Source organism: Bos grunniens, chromosome 8, assembly GCF_055505025.1.
Source record: "Bos grunniens cultivar Pamir isolate PY7600 chromosome 8, Bosgru_T2T1.0, whole genome shotgun sequence".
NCBI lineage: Eukaryota > Metazoa > Chordata > Mammalia > Artiodactyla > Bovidae > Bos > Bos grunniens.
This window is the reverse complement of record NC_141172.1, coordinates 45,587,648-45,602,463: the sequence shown is the minus strand read 5'-3', so window position 1 is coordinate 45,602,463 and position 14,816 is coordinate 45,587,648. Positions and strand designations below refer to the sequence as shown.

Sequence of the window (14,816 nt, the reverse complement as noted above, 5' to 3'; positions counted from 1 at the left end):
TCAAAAAAAAAAAAAAAAGAAAAGGAAAGAAATACTTAACTTCTGTTTGCAGGAACTTGGGACATTGTATATTGTTTTTCTTCTTTTGTGAAAAGCATCTAATATCAAAAGGAGAATTTACAGCATAAATATTGTAAACCAAAGAGTTCACCTCTACCTCTCTCCAGGCATAGTGTTCAGTCCAGGACTCAAAGTGAGGCTCTAATGGTGGCACACTCAGCTTGAGTAAGAGGTGATAATAGAATTGTGGCAGATGGAAGGAGGGGTACCATAAGGTTAGCTTTCTTGTCCAGGACTGGACCCCAAAGGAGTTTTGCACATAAACAGGAAAAAAATTTAACACTAATGTTGATAGCTTTGCTCTTGTATTTGTTTTTCTTTATCAATACTCTCTTTTAGAAGACCCGTAGATGGGCGAGTAAGTGAAATTGATGCTCTTCTCAACATTCCCAGCACAACTGAACATGGATTAGTGGCTATTTACACTACCCTGTTGTTTGACTTTTTTAAAGGCAGCTCTTTCTGTTTGATGTAATAAATATTGCAGAATTGAGCTGTTCACACATGTCTGTTGTCTCCTGTGGTTAAACTGCCTGGTGTGCTTTGTGTGCTTAGTCAGTTCAGTGACCAGTTCCTGGGCCCTCATTCTGTGCTGGCACCTGAAGCACCTGCAGAGAGTAAGACACTCATCTCCAACCTTCTCCTCAGTGAGTTTACTCTGAGCAGAGACATTCTTTCTCACCTGTGATTATGAACCACAGAAGAATATGTTCAGTGACATACTGAACTATTCAAAATACCCCAACTGCAACCCTGTTCAGATGGAGAAGAAATCAAACCCAACTTAGCTTTCATATAGGAGATGGCACTAGGTATGAGCTTTCCTTGAAGAATGGGTGGTGTTTTCCTTAAAGAATAAGTGGAAACATCTTTTCTTAGAAAATATATTTTATAACTTCTATAAAAATGGTCATTGAGAGGGAAGTTAAAAGATTAGAAATTACATCTTCTCCAAATAGTTTATTAAAAAGTAAAAGGTACGTTTCCTACCATCTTGTAAAGTGAATTTTCTCACTCTTAACTATGGTGAGGAAGGTTGTGGTGATGGGAAGGCCATTTGGATAGAGAGGAAAATAATTAGAATGATGTCTACAAAGATGTATTCATGTATTTTTAACATAAATTTTCCACAGACTATGTCAACCTTTTCTTTACAAGCAGAGTCTCCACATTATGTCTCTGTATATAAGAAGGTGAAATCAAGATTAACAAAATCCAAGCTAAGCAAGAAGTGACTTAGCAGCAGCAGCAGCAAGCAGTTACTTTATTTGATGACCCTAATTCATATACAAACTTTGGTACAGATTTAATATATTATAAATGATGCTTTTTATAGCATATAGTCATGCTGTTAGTTCTTAGTTATGTTAATACATCATTGTGCTTATAAGAAAAAGATTCTCTAAGTATAAAGTATTTTCCTTTTCATAGACACTGTATTCTTTTTTTTTCATTAGAGATAAAATAAGGAATTCATTGCTAGAGTTCATCTGTAAGTCCAGTGAACATATCCAGCATTAGAGCTACAAGTTTATGTTCTCTCCTGAACGAGTGTAGTTTTGTAGAAATGTGTCAAAATTTTATATTCAATGCATTTAATCTTAGAAAAAACAGTTACCACAGTTTCCTTTTAGATCAATGGAAACCAATGCTTTGAAAGGAAAAATTGACACTTCTCTTTTTCTGCTTAGGTGTTATTCGTCATGTTGGCGATGCCTTGAAGGACCATGCATCTAAGTCTCGAGGAAAGATATGTACCATAGGTATCGCCCCCTGGGGAATTGTGGAAAACCAGGAAGACCTGATTGGAAGAGATGTAAGTTCTGGGAGCTTCTCCTCCATGTTACTTCTCATAGAGGCGATATCAAAAGAGTAAAATAAAATTAATCAGGAAAGTCCTAAGTAAAACTTAACTTCCCTCTTGTTTTGAATCAGTAGGTATCAATCAAATCAATCAATCAAAATATCAATCAAATTTTGCAAGTACTCTTGGCCCAGTTATGTTAAAATTAATTAACAAAACGAGCTCATTGACTAATACATAAAATGGGGACTTTTCTTCACCCAGGTCTCCAGCTTCTTTGTTATTTGAGTGTCCTTCACCTAAGACAGGAGGCTACAGAGGGAGATTCTTTCCATTCAAACTTGTGGCTTCCCTTTCCTTTGCTAAATGCTTGGGTGAGGAGTGGGCACACTCCTGGGGATCTTTATTCCCCACTCCAGGACTACTCAGAAGCCCTTGACCAAACTCAGAAGAGTATCACCCTCTCTTTCCTATTCTGATGTCTAGAACCACACACTGAACAGAGAATTTGATCCTATTTTTTTCTGAATCATCATCTTATTTCTGTGCCTTCCAGGGTCTCATTTTTATTTGTTTAAAACTTACAGACAAGTCATTCCTTACCTCCCTTTTAGAGTTTTTCTCTGCTACCAACAACCAGACTTTCCCCTTATGTAATACTTTCCAAAATTCCACTTGTATGGGTTAAACTATGCACACAGATTGCCAGGCATTATTCACTTCTTTGTCCCCAATAATTTTAGCAATTAATTATTTATCAGTGCTTCTCTAAATCAGATCAGTACAATCCTTCGTTCCCAATAAAGACCTGCAATACAGTATAATAAATGTGCTGAGCAGTTTTTTCTAAGTAACATGAAGTCTGTTTGAGCCCTCCCCCCAAAAAAAATTTTTTTTAATCCAAGAGGTTGAGAAGTAACTGGTCCTAAACCACTTCTTCTATTGTGTTATAATATAGTGAAACCATCCTATTTCAGTGAAATATATGCAGTTTTTAAAATACAATGCAAAAACTTTGACTTTAAAAGTCGAAGATCATGAAATGGAAGCAGTGAATAAATACTCTTTGAATCCTTCAGAACCTTTAAGTAATAAGAAATGTCCATATCTATGCTACCAAATTACGTGTAGAAACACAAATCTATCCAGAATATATAGAAAAAGGAATAAGATATTTTGTCAGTGTAGTATTCTCTTAACTAAAATGTACTTGCTGTTTTATATCACATACAAATTAAATCTCTCAAGCAGCAATTCCCAGATTGTTATGTTGGCAGAACTGACTGGAAAATAATTCTAATTTTTTTTCAAAGTATCTGAGACTAGTCTTTGTGGAATATATTTTGGTTAATTCTTGCCTTAGATTCCTCATTGACTTTTAAGTATATATCAATTGTGAACTAGAACAAAAACAGTTCTTAAAGAATTAGAATATGCTAAAATGTCCCCTAATACCAAGAGCATCTAACTGTTCATTTTATTAACAAATGAATTAACTATTTAAAATGTTGTGATGATTCAGAAGTCATTTCTAAATGTTCATAGATTCACATCTCTCTTGTAAACCTGAGTTGTTATTATTCAGCTTTGTGGTGGGAAAACCATTTTGGAACTTTCTCATGCAGATGAACTATGAATAAATGAAAGCTAATTATTTCTTTATTCAAGATAGAGTAGCTATGTAAGTACCTCAGTTGCTTAATCATTTTCAAAGAATGCTGGCACTGCCTTTCTGTGTCATTTTGTCTTATAATTCTATATGATTGCAAAAAGGCAGTACTTATATTGTGTTCACTTGCCTTGCTGGGTTAGAAAAATCACCTCTAATTCATTTTCCTCCAATTCTAGCTTTTTTCCTTTGATTTTACCTCCTCACGTTCTTCTCTTTTTCACTCTCCTTTTCTTTCTCCCTGTATTTCTTAGCAGTGCTATGCCTATAGGAACTTGTGCCTATGCCAATAGGGCTTACTCACATTATTGGATTTCCCAGTGAAAAACTGGTCTTGATCCCAGTGCAGAGAGCAGAAAAAGCCACCTATAAGTTCAGTAAAATGTGCACATTCATTGTCCCCGCTTACAGGGGTCTAATAAAGGCAAGTCATGGCTCACCAAGATCCAAGTGAACTTGCAGAGAGATTGAGAAAAGGAAATAAAATTGGCAGGTTGTAGAAAGCACAGGAATAACAATTGTATTTTTGTCCTTTAGTAAATCTTTGACCAAGGTCTATTGCATTTTAACCATTCTGGCATATTTTCCCCCAAACTGGGAAACCAGAATATGCATAGGATTTCCTCAAGCTCTTATATAATAGTGTTTGTTTTTCAGTGACAGTGTCTGTAAATTATTTGGAGCAAAAGTGCTGTTTCTGGTGTACAGGATTTATGACAGAGCTTAAGAGACATTCTAATACGTGTCAGGCTATCATAAAAGAAGTATTTGAATGAAATGTTGGTAGTCACTGGTGAAAATCTGCCCAAAATTCATTGAAATAGAAGTGTTGTCTGGTAAACTTTTTTAAGTAGTTACAATAATTTTCATAACTGGCTCGATTCAATACCTTCTATCTTTTTTCTTCCATTTTATATAAACAAACTCATGTGTAATAAACATTAAAAAGGAAACCTTTTGATATCAGACATCAGGTAGCAGAGGAAAACAACCAACATATTATTAAAATTCCTGGCCATTTCAGAATTCTATCAAAATGCAATCATTTGAAAACATAGGATTGTTAAATTTTTGCTCAAGTGTATATCTATATCCCAAAATAAGATTGAAGTGGCACAAAATAAATGTCAAGGGAAATCTAGGAAATTTACTTGAAATAAAAATATAAGGATAAAAGAAACGCTCTATATCTAATGCCAAATATTTTATTACAGTAGATTTATATCTAAACTGACAGAAAATATAAATCATTTTATCTCTATGGGACTGGCTCTCAGATGAGCCATTTAGAGGCTGAAAATTCAATTGTTACCAGAGTTATGTTACTGATAGAAGTAGTAGACATCACAGTTGCATTGCTATTCATCTTAGAATTTGAATATACCTTTGGAATGGCACCAGAAATGCAACTGCTAGTCCTAAAACTAAAGAAGAAAGTTTAATTTGCCCTAGGGAGTGCTTGTAGGTATTCTAAAGCACTTACTTCAAGTCTTATCTCTGAACTAGACTTGAAAGATACAGGACATGTATCTTTGGATTCTGACTTCAAATTAGAGCCACACGCATAGTAGATAATAAATATTGAGGAAGATGATTGGCCATGATGAAATTCAGGCTTCTGGGAAAACAAAACATTATGGGGAAAATATATAATAATAAATCTTATCTGGTTCACAACTTTACCACAACTCCATCTCTACTCATTACAGAGCTTGAGCATACTATAGTAACTATAGTGAGGGATTTTTTTACCCAAGCATCTGCATGAAAAACTATTTTCTTACATTGTAGCTCAAATTGGGAGGTGAATGGTGAAAGCTCTACATGTTGGGTAGGGAATGTGGAGGCCAACAGGCTCTTCTCTAACCCCTTTGAATCAGATGCATGATCCTCTTGTCTGAGTGATAGAACTCGCCTTAATTCTTTAAAATGTGAATACCTTCAACTCTGTTTAACCAAATCTTTTCAATTAATAAAACAACAGACTTTAATGAAGAATAATGCTGTGAATACTGATACGATAACAATTTTTTGCCCTGCTGTTAGACCTTAAAATGAATATTATTCAGCTCTTAAGTTTAATTCTACCTCTGTGAGTTTCCATATTATTGGTACTGCTCCTTTCTTCCATGGCCCAGAATCCTATACTGCCCTCAAACGAAGCTCAAACCTCCCTTCCACCAAGACAGTTTTCCTGACTTCACCCACAATGTCATATCTCTGATTACAATTCTCCCACAACTATCTTACTCCTCAACTTAATTAAAAACTCATCAAATATAGGAATTAAATTGTTTTCTTGTTTGTCATTAACCATTAACATGATATTCTGCATGAAGATGAGGCATTGACATGTCACTGAAACTCTGAAACTTGATTTCTTTGCCTCTAAATTGACTATAAAAATCACTTGCTCTCTCTGTTTTATACAGCTTCCATGAGCATAATCATAATAGTAACTTTAATTTGTGTGTGTGTGAGAGAGAGAGCTCTTATTTGAGCAAGCTCTCTGTGATTATATATATTAACCTTCTGACCTATGTTCTATTTCATAAGAAAACTAAATAATGATTAGAGCCAAGATTCACTGTCTCCAAAGCCTATACTGTTAATTAGTAGTATGCCAGGTGGTCTATAAGAAAATATTTAATGATATTATGTTTTTATTGTTAGTTGAGATACTGGCTGGTAATTTATGCCTGTCGATTGAACTCAAAAGTAGAATGAAAAAAAAAAAGTAGTCTCAATGAGAGTGACCAGAGCCCTTTTCTTTGTCCCTAAAATACTCTCAATCTGCAATTATGATTATGAAAGTGTTGCCAGTGTGAATTGGTCAGAATATGATCTGGGGAACTGAATGGCCTAGATTTACATCCCAGCTACACAACTTAGTACTTATGTAACTTTGGGCAAGTTTCTTAATCACACCGTGTTTAGTTTCACCATCAGTAAAATGGGAAGGATGATAGTGAGACTAAAAACAACAACTTCTGAGTGCCGTTATAAGAACTCAATGAATCGTGATTTTCATGTGACTCATTTCAGACTGAGCTTCTTGCTTTAGAAAACAGTCTGACCAGAATTGTTTCAGGTAATTTAACAGTTTTGGAAGCCTTTATGATTTGTCTTTTCCCAAATTTAAATTAATAAAACATGCCAAATGAAAAATCTAGACATGATTACAAGAAAAAGCACTTTTCATCTTAACCTGAGGATGAAAATTGTGTTTGGGTAGCTTTTCAAAACATGATCTCATGTGGTTGTTAAATTATCTTGAATTCAATGATATCTTCTATTTTCCCTAAACTATACATTTATTTTCAGGATTTTATAACCTTTAAAAGTTGTTACCTTTAATTGGAAAGTGTTCTTTTGATGTCATTTTTATAGTTTAAGCCAAGAAATATTGAGTTTAATAATGCAATTGATGGATAATTCTAGTACAGTTTTCAACTCAGTATATTTTTCACTTCAAATGCAAGCCAAATGTGAACGTCATATTGTAAGCTCAGAAAACCTCCCAAGAATGTCCTTACATGATATTTGTTGGACTTCTGTGATAGGTTAGATAAAATATATTCAGAGGATGTGAGAGGAGAAATTGAGACAAGGAGACCCAACCAATGCTGTACAGTCATAAAGGAGCCAATGCTAGCTAACCCTGGACCACACTCAGGCTCGGGACTCCATTCAATTGCACGACAATGCAGTTTCAGTAAGCAGTGTTGAATTTGGATTTGGACATGTTGGTTTCAAAGTTTCTTTGAAATATCTATGTGAAATTGTCCAGCAGGACTGTGAGAAAGATTTTGTTACCCACTTAGTTTCAGAAGGTGTCTGCATATAGATGACAACTGCTGCTGCTGCTGCTAAGTCACTTCGGTCGTGTCCGACTCTGTGTGACCCCATAGACGGCAGCCCACCAGGCTCCCCTGTCCCTGGGATTTTCCAGGCAAGAGTACTGGAATGGGGTGCCTTCTCTGAGATGACAACTAAAGTCACTGCAATACAGGACAGGATGCAGGGAGGGCCTGAGGATATCCCAAATCCTGGTGTTAGCCAATATTTAATGGTTGAGCAGAGAGAAGCAGCCTGTAAATGGAGACCAGAGGAAAGGCTAAGAGGGAGGAGCAAAAGCAGAGAGTGTTATGGAAATCAAGGGAAGAGTGTGCTTCAGAAGGATAGAGTGAAGGGCAATGCCTAGTATAACTGAGGGACTAAGGAAGATAAGGACTTGGAAGCATTCACTCAATTTATCAAGACAGACATCGTTTGCATCACTGATCAAAGCTGTTTCAGAAGCCAAATGAAGGATCAAGCAACATTTCAATAGGTTGAGGAGGGGAAAAAAGTAGAGATGGTGATTAGAAACCTCCTTTTAGAGGTTTGGCTGAGATGAGGAGAAGGGACATGAGTAGCCAAAGAGAACCTTAGTTGGAGGGATTTTTTTCTTCAAAACTGGGAAAGATTTGAGTTTGTTTATGTTTATGGTATAAATGGAGTTAGGGATGGTGAGGAGATAATTGATGAAATAAGTCCCAAAGTGGCCCTGTGGTGAAATAAATCCCAGAGTGGCCCTGTGGTGATGAGAGCTAAAGGGGAGATTAACCATGTGTACCCTGGTAACCAAAGGAGAAGAAGAAAAACTATGTAGGCAAAGAATTGATGGTAGGATGTTGACGTTTAGTTGGAGGTTTATCATTTATCACAGAAATAATAATATCAACACTATTGTAAAGCTTAATAAGTATCAGCATCCATCTAAGCATTTTACACAGTCATTTAATTCTCATAATGGCACTCAAAAGTTATTTTTAGTATCCCCATTTTACTAATGAGAGAAACTAAACATGATGAAATTAAGTAACTTGTCCAGTGTTACATAACTAATAAATTGTGTAGCTGGGATGTAAACCTAGGCCAGCCAATACCCTCAATCATATCTTTACTTATTATGCAATATTACTTCTCCATATATGAGCAACTGTCATTTATTTGAGTTCATATGTGGATTGTTTCATGAGTTTTATATCTCACTGAACCCCAAAAATGCCCCAATGAGGTGGCCTATAATCATAATAATCTCCATTTACAAATAAAGGCACTGACACACTGATAGTAAATAACCTGCTTAAAGTCAACCAGCTGGGAAGTGTGTAAGCACAGGAGTCAGTTGATCTGCTGAATGAGGATATCACAGTGTTTGGGGTCAGACATATGAGGAGAGTGGAGGATGGTCGTCATTGCCCCAGTGGAGAACAGGAACCAGGACTAATTGGAGCCCAGAGATGGAATGCTAGGCAACTCCGAGGACCCAGGGTCGCTAGAAGTCATGAAATTGTGATGCATCAGTGAATCCAGCATAGAGGGAAAAGAATATGTTTTGAAATCTCAAAGAAGATAATAACAATACACTATTATGTTAGCTATCTATCACTGTGTAACAAGTACCTCAAAACTTAATGGCTTAAGACATATTCATTGTCTCACAGTTTCTGAAGATCAGAAATTTGTGAATAGCTTACCTGGGTAGTTCTGAGTTGGGGTCTCTCTTAAGGTCACAGTCAAGTTGTAAGTTGGGGCTACATCACCTGAAGGCTTGAATGGGGCTGGAGTGCCTTCTTCCAAGATGACTCAGTCACATGGCTTTTGGGGAGAGTTCTCACCATGTCGACCTACCTATCCAGAAGGGTGCTTTATTGATGGCACCTGGCTCACCCCAGAGTAAGTGGTTCAAGAGAGAGCAAAGAGGAAGCCCCTTATGACCTAGTTTTGGAAGCTACACACCATCCCTTTTGATTCTATTAATACTTAAAAGTGAGTCACTGCATCCAGCCATATTAAGGGAAGATTTTCAAAGAATTTCTAAATATATTTTAAAATCACCCCACTGATACATGGTGATTTCTAAAGCAAGGAACCCCTTTCAAAACTTAAGGTCTTTTCCCACAACCAGTAAGCCCTGTGTCTGAGTGATACACAGTCCCCCTCAGGACAGGCAAAAGGAGGCGAACCTATTTGAGCAGAAAGCCTGAAATGTGGATGGTGCAACTCTCTGAAGCCCATTAGTTGAACACATTTTCAAAGTGCTGTAAAATGATGCATTTGTTTTCCTGTGGATTTTAGTGGGAGTCAAGCAGCTAAAGTATCTGGGCATTCTTTACAGATGGATTTCTGGGTTTGCTAGTTTCTTGCTTGGATTGCAGAGCTGAGAAACAGTGTCTGGGTTTCAGTGTGACCCTGCTTTATACCTAGACTTACAGCTGAGCTGCCTGAATAGGAAACAACAAGCCAGTGCCCTGTTAGCTCAGGCTTCACTGTAATTTTAAGGATGCACTGTGCCTTTCTTTTTTTCTTTAATGTCATTCTCTCAGTCCCCTTATTTCTTTATCTCAGACACAGAGGTCGTTTCCCACTGCTCTGTGGTATGCTCTTTTCTCTCCCAGAAACACATGCCTGATCCTAAGAGAACCCTGCCACTGCTTTTGTTTCTCTCTCTCCAAAGCACAAACCCCATTTTGCTGCTGCTGCCTTTCCTGACCTCTGTCTACTCTCTAGTTCTAGAGGCCTCGTCTGGAAATAATATGATCAGCTGTCAGAAGGATTTTAATGCCTGGCTGAGTCACTGACAAAAATGTCCAACAGCAAAACCAACCATAATATCGTTTAGAAATTTAAAATCAGCCTGGGTCCTCTGTCTTTCCTCTAAATGTCTCCTGTCCTGTAAAGGAAATTAAGGTCCACATGTGATTTAGAGGGAACACTGTGCTTAGCGGGGCAGATTTGGCCAAGACACTTTACATCTCTGAGGCCCTATAGTTTTGTCTTTAAAATAAGCATGAAGTGGATTAATCCACTTAAAAGTGTCTATCACAGTGCCTGGCATGCAATAAGTGATAAAAAGAGTGCTAATTTTCTTCCTGTAAAAATTATAATCATGGTGCTATTAGGAGGGAAAGAGTGATTCAGTGCGCTATACATCCCCTACCCTGTTATTGCCTGGGCAGGTTATACACACCTCACCAGGTAATAAGGTCTGGGATTGCAGAAGGCTTGTGATTGATGACTCAAAAACCTGATTTAGCTCAATTCAGTTCTATTCAGGAAAGAAGTCACAGATACCTAAACAACTCTTGCATTGTGGAAAGCACCACAAAATGGAAGAGACCCCCAAGATATGAGCAAACTACTTTTTTTGTAGCCAAAACACATAGCAAGTCATCATTGTGTACTAACTTGGGAAAGGCAAGTGGATTTTTTAGTACAGACTGTTCAGACTCAACTTTAGAGATAGAAAGCCTTTAGAATTTATAGTCAAGTCCTCTACCTTACAGATGAGAAACTACCATCCAAAAAGTTTATTTTGATAAATATATTTTGAACATTTATTTCAGATATTACTTAGATGCAAGATTATATGTCTCTTTAAGCCAGTCCACTACTTACCACGTACATTTCCTAGAGAAATTCTGAGTGTGTGAATGAATGAATGAATATGTTAGGTAGTTAGAATAGGAAAAAGGAGTCCAAAATCCCGGTGGATAAAAGACAAAGGAGGGAGAAGCATGAAAATGGAACAGAGGAAGGTCCGAGGATGGGAGTGAGAACCTCAGGTGAAACAAACAGCCCTCCTGGCTAGCCTAATTTACATAGGGCAGGCTCAGGGGGAGGAGAAAAAAACACATAAAAAGAGGAGCCAAAATTGAGCCCTCTATTTTTGTGGTTGACCTGCCCTCACACCTCAAGGATGTATTTTCCTTTGCCTGGCAAATAAAACTGAGCAGTAACCAAGCTGTAACACTGGTCCACCGTTGCAAATTTTTGATGCGGTGAGACAGAATGGAGGAAATTACACACGCCCCAGACAAATAAGTTGAAAGACTTGCCCAGGGTCACAAATTAGTAATTAGAGGAACTACAACTTAAAGTTCCATCTCCTGACTTCCTACTAGGTACTCCCAGGTGAGACCAGAACATGCGTAAAAATAACTAGGAAAATTCCAGCCAGTGCCCTATATCAACTCCAACATGATTGATTTAAGCCTATCCAAGTAGAACAGATGCTCCTGAACAATGTTCAATTCTGCCACAGTGTCTCTAGATCAGTTCTCTCCTGACAATGATAATGGCCCTACAGATGTCCTATATAAAGACCCTCCACCTCATTAACTCCTTGAGCAATTTCTGTTACATTCCCTCTTTGTTGAAAAGTCAAGGTACACAGACGCCTTCAGTTCAGTTCAGTTCAGTTCAGTCGCTCAGTCATGTCCGACTCTTTGCGACCCCATGAGTCACAGCACGCCAGGCCTCCCTGTCCATCACCAACTCCCAGAGTTCACTCAGACTCATGTCCATTGAGTCAGTGATGCCATCCAGCTATCTCATCCTCTGTCGTCCCCTTCTCCTCCTGCCCCCAATTCCTCCCAGCATCAGAGTCTTTTCCAATGAGTCAACTCTTGCATGAGGTGGCCAAAGTACTGGAGTTTCAGCTTTAGCATCATTCCCTCCAAAGAAATCCCAGGGCTGATCTCCTTCAGAATGGACTGGTTGGATCTCCTTGCAGTCCAAGGGACTCTCAAGAGTCTTCTCCAACACCACAGTTCAAAAGCATCAATTCTTCGGTGCTCAGCTTTCTTCACAGTCCAACTCTCACATCCATACATGACCACAGGAAAAACCATAGCCTTGACTAGACAAACCTTTCTTGGCAAAGTAATGTCTCTGCTTTTGAATATGCTATCTAGGTTGGTCATAACTTTCCTTCCAAGGAGTAAGCGTCTTTTAATTTCATGGCTGCAGTCACAATCTGCAGTGATTTTGGAGCCCAGAAAAATAAAGTCTGACACTGTTTCCACTGTTTCCCCATCTATTTCCCATGAAGTGATGGGACCGGATGCCATGATCTTCATTTTCTGAATGTTAAGCTTTAAGCCAACTTTTTCACTCTCCACTTTCACTTTCATCAAGAGGCTTTTGAGTTCCTCTTCACTTTCTGCCATAAGGGTGGTGTCATCTGCATATCTGAGGTTATTGATATTTCTCCCAGCAATCTTGATTCCAACTTGTGTTTCTTGCAGTCCAGTGTTTCTCATGATGTACTCTGCATATAAGTTAAATAAGCAGGGTGACAATATACAGCTTTGACATACTCCTTTTCCTATTTGGAACCAGTCTGTTGTTCCATGTCCAGTTCTAACTGTTGCTTCCTGACCTGCATACAGATTTCTCAAGAGGCAGGTCAGGTGGTCTGGTATTCCCATCTCTTTCAGAATTTTCCACAGTTTATTGTGATCCACAGAAGCCTTGGAACCAGACATCACCAAGCAGCCAGACAAAGTGGTGTAACGTAGATTAATGAATGACATACTAAGTATCGAAAATCCATTTCTGTGCAGATTTCCCTTCTATGTATAGATACCAATGTAATTACCAATCATGAAGATCACTTGATATGTAGACCTTTCAGACACCATTTGCCCTTCTAAACACAGATTCCTCATTTGAACTGCAAAATATAGAATATTATTTGAGTGATTCTCTTCTCAGTTCTCTCAAGGGTGGTATATAACATGTACCATCCTGTATTCTTAGGAGAGGAAATGATCTGTTATATACAATCAATACTGCAGAACATTAGAGTTTGATTCTCCAGGAAACACTGGCTGAGAAACGTGCTGGAGTAATCCGTATACCTACAGGCCACAGTTGTTCTTGCTATGCACACGTGCGCATGCCCATACACACACGTTTCCAAAAACATCCTCTGTTTATGAGCTCTTAACAATAAAAATGGATGCGTTACCTCCAGAATTTTGTCAGAGGAAAAATTCATTTGTATTCATGTGCTACGAAGGCATTATTTTTTTCTATTTGAAAAACATAACAGGAAGATCAGCATATCTTTTGTAGATATGCAAATTGTAAGTTGAACAAAAATAGACTGCTGGTATGTTTGTTATGAGGAATATTAAGTAGATTTTGTAGAAAAGTTGGACCCAAGTGGATTCCTCTGAAGTATTTAGGAAGTTATTTCCAACTCTGCATTTAATCAGCAAACATTTCCAGAATATCACCATCTTAAATGACCTACGAGGACATAAAAAGAAAAAAAACACTTGCATATTTTAAGCAACTGATTACTAATTTGTTTTCTTTACTTATATTGATTAGCTTAAATACCTGTGTTAAACAGAAATCAATGATTTGTCTCCCATCATTTCATTTTGGTCACTAGTTTGCAATTGGAAAATCAGTTTATAGTTGGTAAAATAAAGCCCAACTTGACAGGGAATTCACATTTGTAGACTGCCTGAAAAATCTATCAGGCATAGTGCCAGTTACTTACAGCAACTGTACTTGCCAGTTACACTATAATCTCATCTAATCCCCATGAAGTAAGCAGTTTTATCATCTCCCTTTTACAGATTAAAAATGTGAGATTCATATTCACACACTGTTGACAGAACTGGGATTCAAAGAGATTTCCATGCCCCAAATGTTCATGATTGTTCTAGGAGTCAACATACCTTCTTCCAGTGATGACTAGAAAATAATTTAGGACATTTAACTTATGTTTTTGATTTATATCCTCTATTATTCAGCAGAAAAAAATATTTGCCAAAATATAACCACCTTTAAGTTATCTTCACATAAGATTCAAAGAAATGGGAGCAATAAAGTGAAGAAATTAAAATTCATGAGTGTAAACTTGACCCTCCTATCATAACTAATTGAAATGTTTAGTATTTCCAAACAGCTGATGCACCATGTTTCACAAGAAAAGAAAGTAAAAACTCTGAAGACTGAAGTACCAATGTCCTTGGAATATTGTGGTAGGGGAAACATATATAGAATATAGTCAGATGATTTAATTATGTTCTTTTAATCTCAGATCATGGTAATTACGTCAGGTTGGCCCGGAAGCATTTTCACTCCTTTATTCATTTGAAAATGTCAGTTTCACTTATGGTCTTTAATTAGGTTCCCAAGAATTAGAAAACATGCCCTGTATCTCAGCTAGAATGTGTCTAGGGTTCACCATCATTAACCTCTAGAAAATCTACATGCCCCTCACAGAACTGCTTTGGGGTTCCCTCTTTCTTGGCATGGAGCCTTGGGGAACTGCTGTTAGGAAAGAGACAACAGTAACCTAAAGTGCTTTCTTTTGTCCAAAAGTACAATGCATAGGCACTTTAAGAATAGGAGAAAGTCTTCTGCTAAGTCTTTTTCAACAAAGCATTAATATTTATTAACTTGCACTCTGCAGTAGAATGAATGTTTTAT

General features: G+C 37.5%; 1 protein-coding gene across 14 annotated transcripts in view; it reads left to right on the top strand.

The window, feature by feature from the left end:
- TRPM3 (transient receptor potential cation channel subfamily M member 3) overlaps positions 1 to 14,816 on the top strand; it is a 612,777-nt gene that overhangs the window by 330,456 nt on the left and 267,505 nt on the right. For all 14 annotated transcript variants that reach the window (XM_086415481.1, XM_086415480.1, XM_086415483.1 and 11 more), the window contains exon 5: positions 1,752 to 1,876. In XM_086415481.1, coding sequence (XP_086271607.1) covers positions 1,752 to 1,876 — 125 coding nt within the window. The remainder of the gene's footprint in view (positions 1 to 1,751; positions 1,877 to 14,816) is intronic.